General features: G+C 39.4%; 2 protein-coding genes across 5 annotated transcripts in view; both read right to left on the bottom strand.

Annotated features, from left to right (window-relative positions):
- Positions 1-7,917, bottom strand: part of LOC111596799 (zinc finger protein 395) — a 140,314-nt gene extending 132,397 nt beyond the window's left edge. For all 4 annotated transcript variants that reach the window (XM_030224869.1, XM_030224870.1, XM_030224871.1 and 1 more), the window contains exon 1: positions 7,292-7,917. In XM_030224869.1, the coding sequence (XP_030080729.1) occupies positions 7,292-7,867 (576 nt within the window). In that variant the 5' untranslated portion in view covers positions 7,868-7,917. The remainder of the gene's footprint in view (positions 1-7,291) is intronic.
- Positions 7,918-8,004: 87 nt separating this feature from the next.
- On the bottom strand, positions 8,005-9,255 carry LOC111596808. The gene has a single exon (XM_023311176.2). It carries the CDS (start codon positions 8,509-8,511, stop codon positions 8,248-8,250), a length of 264 nt encoding a protein of 87 aa, XP_023166944.1. The 5' UTR covers positions 8,512-9,255; the 3' UTR covers positions 8,005-8,247.
- Positions 9,256-16,189: the final 6,934 nt, after the last annotated feature.

Here is a 16,189-nt window from a genome sequence, read left to right as displayed (position 1 = left end):
TTAACAGACTCTTGATGCGTAAAACCCAGCTATCTACTCTATATCTGATAACATAATCTCTTATCTTTGGTAAGAGAGCTTAAGCTAGGAAAGCCAATTTTGAATTGCTTACGATTTTTTGCTTTAGCAAATGTGTGGATCTTTCAGAATTCCAGCTAAAAACTCTTCAATAGTTATGTGTTTGCATGTATGTATGCATGTTTTCTAGCAGTGTACGCCTGCTGCCAATCATCTATTCAATCTCCGCTGTTTATGAGGCATTTACCGAGCGCTTTGTGAAAATATAAAAATATCTCTAACGTCTGAATCCCTTTTTCTTAAAAGGAAAACCCAATCCGAAACGTGTCCATGCCTGTAACTGTGGCTATGCCTTAGCCTCTGTCACTGCCTTCGTTTGGCAATCCTGCGCTGCCGTCTGCCTGCTGCCCTCTGCCCTTGGGCCGCCTGCTGTTTAGCCCTGCTCTGGCAGCGGCAAACGACCTGCCACGGGGTCTCGGGTTTTCGCTCGCTGCATTACTATGGTTTTTTATGATATTTTTGGCCTGCTTGTCGCTAAAAAACAATGACAGTTGATGGGCCTGCGGGACTGCTGGAAGTTCTGGCTGCACTCTAATGACTAATCGACCTTGTCGCAGGTAGAACCTGAGCAAACTTCGCGCTCTAATTGGAAGCGATAAATTGTTAGCATAAATAGCTTGAGCTATCTCAAGTGAAACACTTTTTGTCATTCTATTTCGGTTCGATACCTCAAATCGGTCAACAAGCTGCAATGACCTTTTTTCTTGTTCAACGAGGCAGGTTGAACGACATTTGGTCCCCCCGGACTCGTCATACGGATAGATGTCAACGTTGTGTGACGAAAGGCATCAAGAATGTTGCCTGTTGTTCATCAAATGTCATAGTTTTCATTTCTTGCTCTTTTCTGTATTTTCTTTATTTTGTGTGTTTTGCTTGCTGTTCGTCTTTCGGTTTCCCGACTCTTTTTTGGCGACCCAAATGCCCAGTTTTTGGTCAGCGAGTGACAAATGACTCATATGATGTGAAACAAACAGTCTGTATAGGAACAAAACGAACCTCAAATACCCTAAGAAAACAGAAAGTTTAGCTTGGATAGCTGATAAAGTAGCGCGATTTGTCAAGGTCTTCTTCGGATATGCCAGAAGTGAATGTTGAAGTTTACTTAGGAGATTCGAATAAGCAATTAATCTAGAGTTTTTGAAGAGAATCTATGCCATCTATTCGACTGTGTTTGCTTGAAGGAATGTAAGGAACTTTGTGTTTAAAATCCATTTCCATATCCATTTCCTAAATATATCTCATTAAGACGTCGCCTTCTTCTTCTTATGTCCGACACCTAACATGACAAAGCTCAAATACCCTACACAAAAATGATGCTTGCGGTGTCTTCCTCAATAGAAAACTCGTTTGTTAACTGAAAAAAATAAACTTTTTTGGCTGCTTCATTCTAAGCGAAGGGAACGTCTGAAGGTGAGCCCAAAAAACTGAAAACCAAAATCTAAACGACTTTCAAAAACAACAAAAAACAACAATAACAACAACCTAATGCAGTCAGTTCGTTTCAGTTTATTTATTTATTTTTATTATTTTTTTTGTTTCGGTTTTATTTTTGGGCCTTTTTAGCTTGTGATTTCAAAGCGCCTTTTTTGTTGTTGGCTTTAATGGTTTGACTGTAACGGCCTTACACACACACACAGCACAAATGCACACCTGACAGACACACATAGACAAAGCTCAGGTGTGTGTATGTGTTTTATGCCAGCTTGGTATGTGGGTCAATTTGAAATGGTTTTTGATCAATGCAAAAGAGCCGCTTGAATGATTGAATGAGTGAGTGAAAACAGATATTAAAATATATTAAATATACACATATATATATATATATATATATATATATATATATATATATATATATATATATATATATATATATATATATATGCACATACATAAAGCAATCATAAAATCAAATTGCATTGTATCAAGCTTGATAAAAAAGGATTTTCCTGCTTACATCTAGCACGGCCCTTTCGCTTAATGAAATTCCCTTGAATTTCCGTTCGAGCTTTCTTCAAAGGCGCACAGAACTTGTTAAGCAGCCGCAAAAAGAAGCGAAATAAAAACAATTTGCTTTTCGCTTTCTTTGGGTCAACAGTTTTTGCACTATTTGCCGTGGCTCTGGCAACGTGACGGACAGCCGAGCCGTCGAAGAGTCGCAGATTTATGGCGACTGCGGCAGTGCCATGGCCACTGCCATTGAAACGTGGTCAACAAGAAAATTGCAGCGCTCGAAAATGAAAGCAGCAAAAAAAGAACAGAAAATAATAAAAAAAAAAGACCAAAATATAAATAAAATTCTTTTTGGAGTCAAAATGGGTCGGAAGATAGTGGAAATTGAGCGCGCGACAATTGAATTCAAAACTCACGTCGCAACCAAAAGCATATGAAAAACGAATAAATTTAACGCACTTTTTTGCCGAAAGCAACATTTTCAATGTCATTAAAATAAATTTGCTTTTAACCGACGTTGGCTCGATGAAATTGAGGTGGAACTAGGGGCAGACCGGGAGCTGAATCCAGCTCGTGCCCTGCGGAAATGCGAGCTAACAAATGGCCGTTAAAGAGAAATAAGAATTGAACTTGATAAATGGCGGCTGACGTTGCACCTTTAATTATATTGGGCAGGTAAATAATGAACAGATACGTAGGGCTGTCTACTGATTCATTGGTTGGTAATTAGGCGGCTGACGCGGCGTATACGTCATCGTAATTGAAATGAAAATGCGAGCAACAAGTTTCTCGCATTGAAATAACCTTAGAATAAATTGCCTCACGTTTCCGTCAAGCACACACACGCTATACTCTAGAGAGCCGGCCAAACTAGTTGGGGAGTGTAGCAGCAGCAGCTATATATATGTGTGTGTGTGTGTGTGAGTGGTGTGTTTACTCGTTGCCATAAACAAAAGACTGTTGCTCAAGTCGAACAAAAATTCAAATTCAAATATTTTTTTAGACTGCGTTTTCCCCATTTACGTAGCAACAAACAGCAACAACAACAGGCAACACAACAATGGCTCATTGTATAAAAAAAAGACGAAACTGGCTCGCTACAGACAACGCACGTGAGCATCACATGCTCAAACAACTAGCGAGGACAGCCTTTAGTTATATAGTTATATGTATATACATTTATATATATGCATCTGCATATTTGAGTTGCGATTATGAAACTGAGTTTCTAACCAATTACTGATTGACTTACAACGCAAAAGCAAAAAAAAAAAATTAGAGAAAAAAGGGCTGCCATTTGACTCGAGTTGATTTTGAATTTTTGGGTGTGTAATTTATTTACTAACTAGCTGACCAGCTGGCTGGCTGGCTGGCGAGCTGACTGACAACGTGGCTACCGATGAGATCATAAGCCACATACATAAGGGCTAAATGATACTGGTTGAAAGAGGCAGACAGAGCTTTAAGCTAGATAAATTGTAGTCGAGAAATATGCTCATTTTTCTTTACAGTTCTGTTGAAGTCGTTAGAGTTGATGCTAAGTTGAGGTTTTATTGCTTTGAAAGCAACACTTTATTTAAAGCTTTCCCAAAATATTAAAGCTCTTTTCATACATAGATATAAATATATACATAGATTGTTAACAGCACGCTGAAAGCTTGGAATAAGATATAGCGAACCCAAAGCTAAACATTCTTTTTTTTTAATCTCTAAAGTCAAAAGGATAGCTGAAAAAGTTAAAGCTTGTTCAAAATAAATTGTATATAGCTATATCAACATAAAGCTAGTTTAAAGACTATAAAATGTTAAAGCTCTTATAAATTCTAATTATACTATAAATCTAATCTAATTTGTATAAACAGTTCAGGTTGAGCTTTAAGCCAACGCGAAAGCTTTACATGCTCATTAAAAATACACATGAGACACAATATTTTCAATATGTATATAAATAAATATAAGTATTAATATAAGAAAGCAAAAACAATACGAATTCAGGCAATACTTGGTTACGTTCTATATAATTTACATACTAGATCAAATTCACGTAATATATATATACTTAAAAGTACGGAAAATACAGTGTATGTTGATAAAAACAAACAATGCTGTGCGTAAAGCTTATTTCATTGAAATTTTATTTTGTTTTGCTTTCAAATATCAACGTGAACTCAGGGTCAAACGCGTGAGAGCAATATTTTTAGAAGCAACATTAAGCATAACAGTGTGCCCACATTTTGTGAGATCGATAGAAAGATTGGAATGAGATGTCGGCGCTGCGTATCTGTTAGATACATTCAGCCGCGCGCTCGCTCGCGTCCGGATACAGCTACAGCTTGCTGACAAACATATTGACAAGCCACACGGAACAGATACGGGCAGCTGAGTTGGCATTGAGAGTGGCTATCTCGATGCGTATCTATGTATCTTTGTATCTGTAACTGTGTATCTCACAGCTAGCGCACGCCCCACTCACTGCAATGCAACAATTGCAAACGTACGAGTCTTTAGCGATTATTAGTTGAAAAGCTACAGCGGAGAACAGGCGGAAAACAAAAGCACAAACTAAAGCAATGAGCGAGTGTAGGAAGCAAATGCGATAAATGAGCGCAACTGCGAGAGAGAAAGAGAGAAAAAAGTGTAGATAAATAGAAAACGCAGTTCGAGGCTGATGCCGGTCTCAGTCGTCTCTGTGTGTGTTTGTTTGTATCTTTCAGATACATATGGTGGAGCAGGCCGCGACGCTTATTAAACAATCTATGACAACTATCAACAATATTTCCATGTATATCTGCCTGACTTATGACGCAATTGAGCAACAACACGAATAATCTATATAATTAGCTCTGAAGCGTAAGTCTTGTGAGAATTTTCAATTGAACGCCCCAGCCAAAGGCCTAGGCTGTGTGTTCGTATGTCCGTGTATCTGAATGTATTATAGATCGAAGCAGCATATAGTATGTTTATTTAACCCTGAACATGCATCACACATTGCTTTTATTTCTATTGCCTTTTCTTTCTTTTTCGGTCTATCGAATTCCTGCACGAATTTAATGCTAAACAAATTTTTTATTACGACATCGATGGCATCGTCATGGGCAGCGGAATCGAGCGATTCTATAAATGCCTCAAAGATGTTTCACTTCTTCTGTAATCGTGACGAGTGACGTAATTGCCATGGGGACTGTGGCCCAGTACAAGAACGATTGGAGCAGCACACTGCGAACTCAGATGAGCTTCGTTGAGGCAGTAACAAAAAATTAAATGACACAAAAGTTACCTCAAATAAATATAGTTTCTTATATAATTAATATTTCATATATGCTTTTATATAAAAAGTGATTTATGCTACAACAGAAAGCAGTAAGAAGAAGTGAATAGCTGATCAGCTTAAGACACAGGCTCCTATAGATCTAGATCTATATTTTATGCTGAATAGTTAAGAACTGAACTTCTTTTTCATACGGCTCTGCTTGACTGTCATTGCTAAAAAGTTTTAGTTACTTAAACATAAAATTCTCCTTCTATTGAGTGCACTTTGACTTATTAGAAATAAATAGTTCGCTTAGTTTCTGAGCTCAGAACTTTATGACTTGCTAAAGAAACAATTATAAATAAAACGCTGTAATGAACTCTGAACTCTGAGTCATCAAACAGGCCTCAATTAGTTATTTACAAAATAATATATCATCACATATATTAACTTTCATTCACGTTTAAATATAGCAAATAACATATATCCTCATCGAAAGATTTGTCGCTGAACAGATCCTGAAATCAAAGCCTTTTGCCACAGCATCAAGAACTCTGAAATCAAGTCACATGACATATATAGAGTAACGTATATAGCTTTTTAGAGTTTAGACTTTATTCTATTCAAATTAGACACGCTCTCAATGATGCTCTCTCTCCCTGCCTCTCTCTCTGTCTCGCATTATTTAAGATCTAGCCTCAATCTAAGTGCTCATGCAGACAACTTTGGCTTGAATATAGAAATTTGTTTGATGCGGCTTTTTGGATTTAGGCCATTCCGGGGCAACTGTGGCAGAAGGCCACACTCATTCAGTTAGCCGCGTTAACCCAGTTACGTGACTCTGAAACGCGAAATGCGACCCCCAAAACCAATTTGCCGTACCACATAGAAATGCATTGAATGCACATAAGTGCACAACAAGCACACACACATAGATACACACACCCAGATACAAACACACACACAGATATACATAATGTGTGCAGCTATGCTGCCCCCTGGCATTGTTCAGCTACATAGATACATATATTTATATATGTGTGTATGTGTGGGTGTGTGTGTGTGTGTGTGTGTGGAATCACCCCCAACATGCTGGCTGGGGCTGAGGCTGACCTTGACACAGTTTTTAATGCCGCCAGCTGCACAGTTGTCGTTTTTTCTTGTTCTTTTTTGTGGGCGGACGCAACGTGCAACCTAGCTGTGGAAACCCAATCATATATAACTAAAGCTTCATTTATATACCATATATATATATATATATATATATATATATATATATATATACATATATATATATATATATATTGAGTTAATTGGCCAAGAAAACAGTTGAAAAGCACAAAGTGTAATTGGCTTTCATATTATGTTAATTGTCCTGTGGCAACTCGACAAGATAAATTAATTAACCGTTATAAATATAAGCTAAAAATAGATTGAACTCATTTTAATTTGATTTAATTTAAGCTTCTTGAAGTCGTTTTCTAAATATTTTCAGTAAATTAAAATGAAGCAATTCATAAATAATTTCTCTATACCAAGAAAATCCTGAATATCCGATTGTAATTTCAGATACATTTAATCGACAAAGTGCCCATATAAATTCCAAGTTATCAAATATTTATATGTTGTTCGTATCTTCTAGATCGCATATTACTTTCATTTGATCTATAAACTTAGCAAAACATTGCGAATCTTATAGTTTTTTTAAGAAAAATATTTTAAAAGCTGAAATTGAAAAAGATTTTGAATGATCGCAGCGAAAGTATTGCTTCTATATATGCATATGGTATAGAGTTATTTATATAGATTTGCTAACGTCCAAGAGATTTCCGAAATATGCACTCTAGACTCAATTCCATATTCTGACCGATTCAGCCTTATGACTTGGGTTTTCGACTTGAGTTGAAAGTTCTTCCAAGTAGAAATTGTAGATTCAAAAAGATCTCATCTTAGGAGTGAGCAAGCTTATATGTCTATATATATGTCTTATGTTCACTTTGATGTGTGACTCACCTCATTTCCAACTGTGGTTATCTTGACCAACACCTCGTCTTTGGCGACATCATGGTAGACCACATCGCCGCTCTGCTCGCGTCCATTGTAGGTGAGAAAGATGCGCTGGCCGGGCTTTAAGCGAATGCTCATGATGGATCGAAAGCCGGGTCCGATGAGATCCGATTCGCGAAACTCCTTGATCATGGCATTGCGGCGCAATGCCTGAGCCGGACTGATGTGCACGTTAGCGGCGGCAGCAGCAGCGGCAGCGGCGCGACGCGTCTCCACAATAACCGATTCCGGGGACGTGGACGACGACGAGGACGAGGACGAGGACACGGACGCGTTAGCAGACGCGGCTGATAGCGATTGGGTCTTAAAATCAAAGCGCACTATATAGCGAGTATCGGCATTTAGCTGGGCATCGCCTGGCGCCAGAAAGGTGGGCGGCGGCATCGGCTCGGGCGTGGCGGACATAGACGTGGGCGTCTTAACATCCTGTATGACGCCCGAGTACCAGAGGCCGTCGTGGCCAGGTGCGCACACCTTGGTGCCAATGATTGAGCGTTTGGCCAAGCGGCGGCTGGTGGACATTTTGCTAAGCTTTTCTGATGGGGCTTACTTTCTGGAAACTTGGGGGATGACTGGAGGCTAAAAAGGTTTAGCCGCTTTTTCTTTCTAACTTTGCAGTTTTTTCACACTTCTACGATTTTTTGCCTTTCTTTGCTCTGTTTTTTTTTTCGCTTTGAGTTTTTACTATGAATTTAGGAGTTGAACTTGGCTCGTTTGGCTGGCAGCAGCATTTTTAACACTTGACATTTTCTGCTTCTTATTCTGCTTCCTTTTGTTTTTTTTTTCTTATTTGTTTTGCACACACTTTCTTATTGCACTTTCGTTTTGGGAAACTCTAACAACTTGTTGCACAGTGTTCTCGCCTTGTGGCTTGGTTTGGTTTTTTTTTTGCGGAAAGTATCTTAAGTCTGGGACACGTTTTTGGTTAATTTGTAGACATTGATTTTGTTCAGCTCGATTAGTTTTTTGATAATGTTCTTGTGGTAGAGCTCGAGGGAGAGGGTGACGCGCTGATTGAGATGCTGATTGAACTGTTGTCGCTGGATGGGCGAATTCCTATTTAGATTTGGATGCAGAGCATCTGCTGTGCCGGGCCGTCTCACATGCTCGCTGTGCGTTGTCTTGGTGACGTTGTCGTTGCTGTTGTTGCGTTTGTGCCGAAGCATAATCCAATCTTAAGCGTTTTTAACCTCAGCTTGATAGCGGCTGGAAAATTCAAGGGACAACAGAAAATTTGACAAAGCGAAATATTTTTGGAATCACTCTAGCGCGGATGTCACATAAATTCTGTTTGTTTACACTTTTTCTAATCTTTTCACTTATCGATATGTTGTTCTTTGCACTTGCTGTTGTTGTTGTTGCTGCTGTTAATTTGCACTGATTGGCGTTTTATTTATATATAAATATATACATATACATATATATAAGTATATATTTATTGCTCACTTTGCTTTCGCTGCCGGTCGTTTCACTTTTTCTTTTCTTTCTTCCAAGTTTTTTTCTTTCTTCTCACACACACGGGCACATACTGTGACACTAGCACAAAACACGCACACAGAATACCACTAACAAAGCGCAAGAGAGCAAAATGGATGCAATCCGCTGTCGCCGCTTCTGATGCTGCACTGTTTACTGTTGTTGTTGTTGTTGTTGTTGTTGTTGTTGTTGTTGTTGTTGTTGTTGTTGTTGTTGTTGTTGTAGTTGTTGTTGTTGTTGGGCATTACCCAATATGTTTTGCTGCATTCAATTAAGAAGCATATACACTGTTTATCATTAGTTGGTTTACTTCGAATTTATTTGTATTGTTTTGATTTGTTCAAGTTTTTTTGTTATTTTCTATTTTTTTTTTGGCGTCTACGTTGACGACGAGGGCGACTCGCAATAAGCGCTTATCGGTCTGTACACGAGAGTTGGCTATCAAAGACTGAGCGAGCGAACAACGAGTTACAGTTACGCGCAGCGAGCAGCGGTCACATACACACACATACAGCGCGCTCTCTCTCTCCCTCTCTGTCTGGCTCTCTGTTGCTGGTGCCGTTGCCGTTTGGTTTGTTTCATATTATGCTTTCGTTCGTACCTGCTTGGAAAACTACATAAATGCAACTGTGTGCGTGCGGGCGCTTATGTTTGTGTGTGTGTGTGATTTTGTGTGAGCATAGACTGTTTGAGTGTGTGCAAGTTTTTCCCCTGCTGCTAGCATAATACGTAAAACACTTGAGGAACATGCTCTTGAAAGCGTCGAAAATGCATTCGACACATACACACACAGGCATACATAGGCCTCAATTGAGTTAACAGTCGCGGCTATCGAAAAATGTTAACGTCTAGACTAGCTGTTAATTTGTTATGTCGATGTGTCAAGCTTCTTGCAATAAGTCCTCTCAGATATACATACATACATGTACTCATATAGTTAATTATTAATAGTAATAATACTTAAACAATTTCAAATTGGCATTTGCTCTGTTATTGACGCCAATTGGTATCAGTTCGCAGCAGCGATGTCTGCTTATCAATATGGCCAACCAGCCAGCTAGCTAGCCAGCTAGCGTGCCAATGTTTGCATCTGTATGTGTGTGTATCTGTGTATCTATGACGCCATCGTCGGCCAGCATAACAGCAAATGTCGACGTCGTCGTTTGTAGCTGCTGCCAACCCCAACCCAAAAAAAACTACGCAGTTAACAAAAAGTTAACACTTGTCAACATTTTTCACAACGTCAACAGAGCGCCGCATAACTCTGTATTTGTGTGCATAACTCTGTGTATGCATGTGAGCACGATATCAACAACAGAGCGAATACTGGCGGAGAGAGCGAGATAGGCGGTGAGAGCACGCGAGAAACATTGCCAACACGATAACAGCTGTTGTTGACAGAGCAGCAACAATGTTGCCAAAACAGCTGTTGAGCAGCCCAGCCATAACAGATGAGAGTACACTTCCATTAGTTGCTCGACTTACATATACTTTAATTATACAAAGAAATAAGATATTCATTCGTTTTGTCACATCAGAGACTCCGATTTTGATTTAAACATAATTGATGATCACAACTGTTATTATAACTGATTATAAACTATATACATATATATATATATATATATATATATAGTTAATTTAACTTTTGTATTTTGAGTTGGTTCCAATGGAACTGTAAGAAATCTTACATGAGTGAACTAAATTATTTTTCAATCGTGGTTACAATTTTACATTTCAAACAAATTTCTATGAAGCATTTATGTATATTTGTTTTTGTTGTCGAACCCAACTATCGTGTTAATGATTCTATTTTTGCAGAGAATTGCCATAAAATTGCCGGCCGGTTTTCTGTCAACGTCACAAGCTTAACAGTTAAAGAGAGTATTTAATTTCTGTGTATGCGTGTGTATGTGTGTGTTTAGGTATTCGAGAGTGTGATCTTGCTCTCTTTCCTTTTCAGCAACTCACAGCTGTTATTATGCTTTTGTTTACTTCGGCAACAGTTCGATGTTGCTGCTGTTGTTGATGTTGCTAATGTTGTTATTGTTGTTGTGTTTGTAGTTGCTGCCGTTGTGAATATTGAACGAACATAAATACAGACACATATTTATGTATGTATATATATATTTCGAATTTTTTGGGGGCCTCTCTTCCTACTGCCCCTGTTTTATGGTGGCTGTATGTTGTGACTGTGGCAGTAGCTGCTATATTGGCTATATTGTTGTTGCCTTTGGAATGACCTCTGTAGGCATACCACAGCGACGACGCTGCTCACAGCATAGGCTGCGCCGTGGCCGAGGGCTGGGGCTGTCGTTTTCTGGGCGTTCGCCGCCTCGATATCCATCAGCGCTACGGGGGCCAACATACATACTTATGTACATACATACCTACGCTAACACACACACTCACATAAGCATATGTACACACAAAAATGGATGTATGCGTTCATGTACAGACGCATAGATTTACGTTGTTGTTGTTGCGTTGATATTTTTGGGGTGGATTTGATAGCAGAGAAGCATTTGTAAAACGCCATTTGCGATAGATGCCCAAAAATGCGCTGCGTAGTTAGCTCAGTATGGGTCAAAGGGGGAGGCTGCAAAGTTGCTTAAAATCTTTACAAATTATGTTGTATTTTACGGTTATTAAATATATATTTTAAGGTTCAGCCAAATATATTCATATTGGACAACCTGTAGCCAGCAATGGCGCCCAACTGCAAAGATGCGCTATCTGACACATTCAATTAATCATTTCTTGAGTGAAAATTCCGCAGTAGCAGCAATAGCAACGGCAATAGCAACAACAAATGCTATTCAACGAAGCGTTGCCAGCGCTGTCGTTGAGCATTACAACAAATACGCAGTTACGAAAGGAAAAAGAAACAGCAACACTAATGACAACAACAACAACAGCAGCCGCAGCAGTAGCGGCAGCGCAGCGACTGCCGGTGCAATCTGTGTGTTACAAAACCAAACGAAACGAAAAGAAACGCAAAAAGCAAAACCAAAACAAAGCATTAGACCGAGCAAGACAACATCAGAAAGCGCGCACATACACACATACAGACTCGCGCACTGACACATTACAAAACTGGAAAATAGGTCAACCAGCTGAGAGGGCAAATCAACTGTTCGACTGCTCGCTCTAATGCTCTCATAGAGTCAAAGAGATTCATGTGTATGCTTGTGGGAGAGCAGCGTTTAACATTGTAAGAGCGCACAGTTGACAATTAGAACGGGAACCGCTGTTAGTTAACAGCGGCCTCAATTCCTCTGATTGGAATGAGCTGGCTGGTGTACACTCGGTGGGTGGCTAACAAAGTTTAGTTATGCGCACGTCATATATATTTACAGATATATGTATGGCTGCGTAAATATATTTGATATGCTAAGATTCTTAAGTAACTGTGATTATATTTTTATTTAGTATTAAACAAATTTCTTGATTGATTTCTTGATTTCTGTTCTAGAACTAGTTACTTTTATTTTTCTCATTTTGTTTGTGGTATGTTAACAAACACGACAGACATATTTCTTCTAACTTGATCTCTCATACAGTCACACCAGTCTGGTGACACATCTTATAAGAAAATCCATTCGTCGCAACTGCGCTCTCCTCCTCTCACAGCGCATGGGAGCTTGCAAGCAACATGTGTCCAGGAAGCCATCTTCACAAAGCAACACGATCATGTTGTCCTTGTCTTGCATGGCAGTGAATTGCTTGCATTCGCTTGCCTAATAAAGTTGCAATGGCGCCTCGATCGAGATAACTGTAATTTTCCATTAGGCCTTCAAATTACCGTTTCTTGAGCTGTTTGATAGTAGAAAGTACTGGTTTTAAGCTTAAGTTAGTTAACAATTGAATGATTTAAAGATACTTATTTCATAACTGAGCAATTTGATCTAGGTGTAATTATTGAAAGCACTTTTCCAATACCAAGCAGAGCTTTGTAGATAACCATATGTGGCTTTAGCTTTATAAAGTTAACATTGCTAACAATGTCGCCTCTATAAATCTTTCATTTTGCTAGCAATGAATGTAATTGAGCCTAATTGCTGAGCTGTCCAAGGCGCATGTCAAGTTCTTCATTGCTGCCAGTCTGTGTGTGTGTGCGTGTGTGTGTGACATGAAAGTGTGTTCAGATGTCCATCAAAGCTGTCAGTGGTCAAAGCAGGGCGCTGCCTCCAGTCGTCAGTTTGGTGGCATTGAATTTGGGATTAAAAACGGTTGCAAGTTGCGTGCTGGCTCATTAGAATGTTTACCTGAATATTGTTGCCATTGTTTGCAGTGTGCGGGGGGTGGCTTGGGCGATAATCAAGTTAGCAAATGTAGCTCCGACTTGCTGTGATTGATGTGCGCCTGTCAGCGCCAGGAAGCATAAATTCTAGACAAAGATGAGCGCTGATAGATGTACGTTTGGCATTCGTGTCGGGAAGCAGCCGCCCTGTTGCAAGTTGCCCAGTTGCCAGTTGCAGATACCAAATTGATGTCATGTGCAGCATTTTGACAACCGGTTGGCCGCGCAGCCAGGCACCTGTATGACACAGCGGGTAGAGACTTGACATGGCTAACAAACTAATTTCACCGATCATCAAATTGCCGCTCCCTGTGCCACACACACACACACACACACAAACACATGCACATGCGCATTACTGACATTTGCTCAAACAAATATTTTCATTGTTCCAAACAAGACACTTGTGTGTGCCTGTGTGTGTCCGTGTGTAAACAATGCAACAACAGTTTGGGGCACATTGGCCACAGCAACTGCTTCTGGTGCTCTCAAAAAGCAGAGCTATGAGCTCAACTCTGAGCTCCGATATGTTAAATATCTAATGCAACATTGCCACAGTATCAACAACAACAACGACGACGACTGCAACAACAAAAATAGGTCAATTTGCAGCACGAAATTTGTTGACCCACATTTCAGGCGCTCTGCACGAAATTATGTATCTGTACATATGTGTCTGTGTGTGTGTGTGTGTGCGTAGGCAGCATGCCCCTAACTCAACACAAACAAAAGTTCAATTAATACTAAGATTAATATAATTATTATTATTATTATTTTGAAATAATTATTATTAGCACTCGAGCTGACATTAATCCGATAATCATTTATTATTATTATTATTATTATTTTCAAATGTTTATCAGTAAGAGAGAGCGACCTGGAGGAGCACTCAACGAAGGTACCCCTAGGCGGACTCCACTATTTTGCTATTTTTCTTTTGGCCAATTGCAGCAGTTTGGTGCGAAAGGCTACAGACCGACTCTGATGACACCTCAATCGACGCCTATGAAAGCAAAGGGGGTGGGGGCTGGCAGCCTTCCTTTAGTTGGTAGACAACAGAGATTGATATTTATATACTGATATTCATAACACTAATGTCATCGTTGTGGCTAATGACATCATTGGTTAATGCTATATTATTATGAATCGTATTAGCCGTAACTACGTTTGTATTACTATTATCGTAGTCAGAACACATAATAATAATGAAAATATAATTCTATTGGCATTAGTATTAGTATTATTATTATTATTATTTGTGTAAATTATTTGCATCTCAATGGCTTGCCCCAGCATCAAGGACAAATTCGTTGTGCCAAGGGCATTAGAGCGTTACTTGACCCACTTTTCGAGCTCCTCGTACATGTCGGCGGTACATGTCAGGGCTGCTGGCCGTAACTGGGGCAGCAGTCTTCAGTGTTGCCTTCTAACCCTGGAAAGTGTGCTTCACAGTAAGCTCCGATAGCTTTACTGTGTGCCAGAGCTTTCGGCACTCTGGTGCTTTCAAAGCTCGCTTGAAAGCTTTGCATGCGGCATTAGGGGGTCTCAGTGCACCAGACATCATTTTCACCAAGCCCAAAAGTAGGCTACACTATCTATCGGAAATAAAATCATGGACTGTGTGACATTGGTTTGTGGCTTGGGTCACAAGCTTGTGAAGGAAATTAATATCAAGCTGAACAAGTAAGAAAGCTCTAGTGGGGGTGCCCGACTAGTAGATACCCTGATCCCAGTCCTCTGAGTTTATTAATATTTTCCGTAGTTTGTATCTAGTATTCACAAAAAAAAAAAAAAAAACAAATAAAAAACGACATTGCGAGACCAGGATTCGAACCCGGATTGTCTGCGCAACGTGCACCAACTCTACCAACACCGTCACTTCAGATTAAAAAAAAAAAAAACAATAAGATATATCTCATCTTCGTCGGTATCGAACCCTGGGCCCTGTTGCATACGAGCGACGCCTCTACCAAAACAGCCATTACACTCTTGCAGAAAGAGTTGCGAATTTGAAGTTGAGTAGCAACTGATAATTCAAGCAGAATTCAATAGCAATTTCAATTCTTGGAATAGAAAAGAATACACGCATTTGAATGTATGTGTGCACACGCATAGGAAAAATGCGTGCGCGTGGCGCTGCTGACATGTGCTTTTGCAAATTGGTCAAACGTTTTGTTTAATAACTTCTGTTTTACTTAATGGATTTTAATGAAATTTTCAGCATATGTCCTACATATCCTATTGGCTTGGTTGAGATGCAAACGTCTTCACATAATGGCCCTAGTTCCAACTAAACTTAAATTCTAAGAATTTGGGGGAATTTGGAGCCGGCATCCAAAATCCAACAAAAATCAAAATTGCATAAAATATACATAAAACTAAATACAAAATTTGGAGGCTCTAGCTCTTAAGACGTTCGAGATATAATTTATTTACTGCATTTCAATAATGTTTTTATTCGATATTAAAAGTCGATAGTTTACTGCATTGTGATTGTTTTGACATGACGTCATCTAGTCATCTAGTCGGGCATCCCGATTAGAGCTTTCTTACTTGTTATTTGATAACAATTATATCAGGGTATAATAAGTGTTATCTTAACAAGCGAGCAGATTATCAGAATCGGTTCTCATAAATTTATTGTGCACTATACAGGCACGTGAAAGAAAAAGACCTGTCCAAGAATCGAAATTGCTATTGAATTCTGGAATTTTCAGTTGCTATAGTTAGTCAATAATGTGGATTTGAAGTATACATAGTTGCACACAAAGTCAATCGACATTCAAATTTCCTTTTGGTTTTCTCGACTCTAGACTCTCCATGAAGTTGATCACGTATGTTGGTTTTATTATACCCTGATCCCATTAAAAATGGGAAATCAGGGTATAATGGTTTTTTGCAAATGTATGTAACAGGCAGAAGAAGGCGTGGCAGACCCCATAAGGTATATATATTCTCGATCAGGACGACAAGCCGAGTCGATTGAGCCCTGTCCGTCTGTCTGTCCGTCCGTCTGTCCGTCTGTCCGTATGTGTGAACGCGTGGATCTCAGCTTCTATAAGAGC

The sequence above is a fragment of the Drosophila hydei genome, unplaced genomic scaffold, assembly GCF_003285905.1.
Source record: "Drosophila hydei strain 15085-1641.00,03,60 unplaced genomic scaffold, DhydRS2 tig00008119-arrow-pilon, whole genome shotgun sequence".
NCBI classification, from domain to species: Eukaryota; Metazoa; Arthropoda; class Insecta; order Diptera; family Drosophilidae; genus Drosophila; species Drosophila hydei.
The sequence above is the reverse complement of the archived record's forward strand: the minus strand, read 5'-3'. Positions and strand labels throughout refer to the sequence as shown.

Coding starts and splice junctions, on each gene's coding strand:
- LOC111596808 (XM_023311176.2), bottom strand. CDS start 8,511: ATGCTTCGGCACAAACGCAACAACAGCAACGACAACGTCACCAAGACA.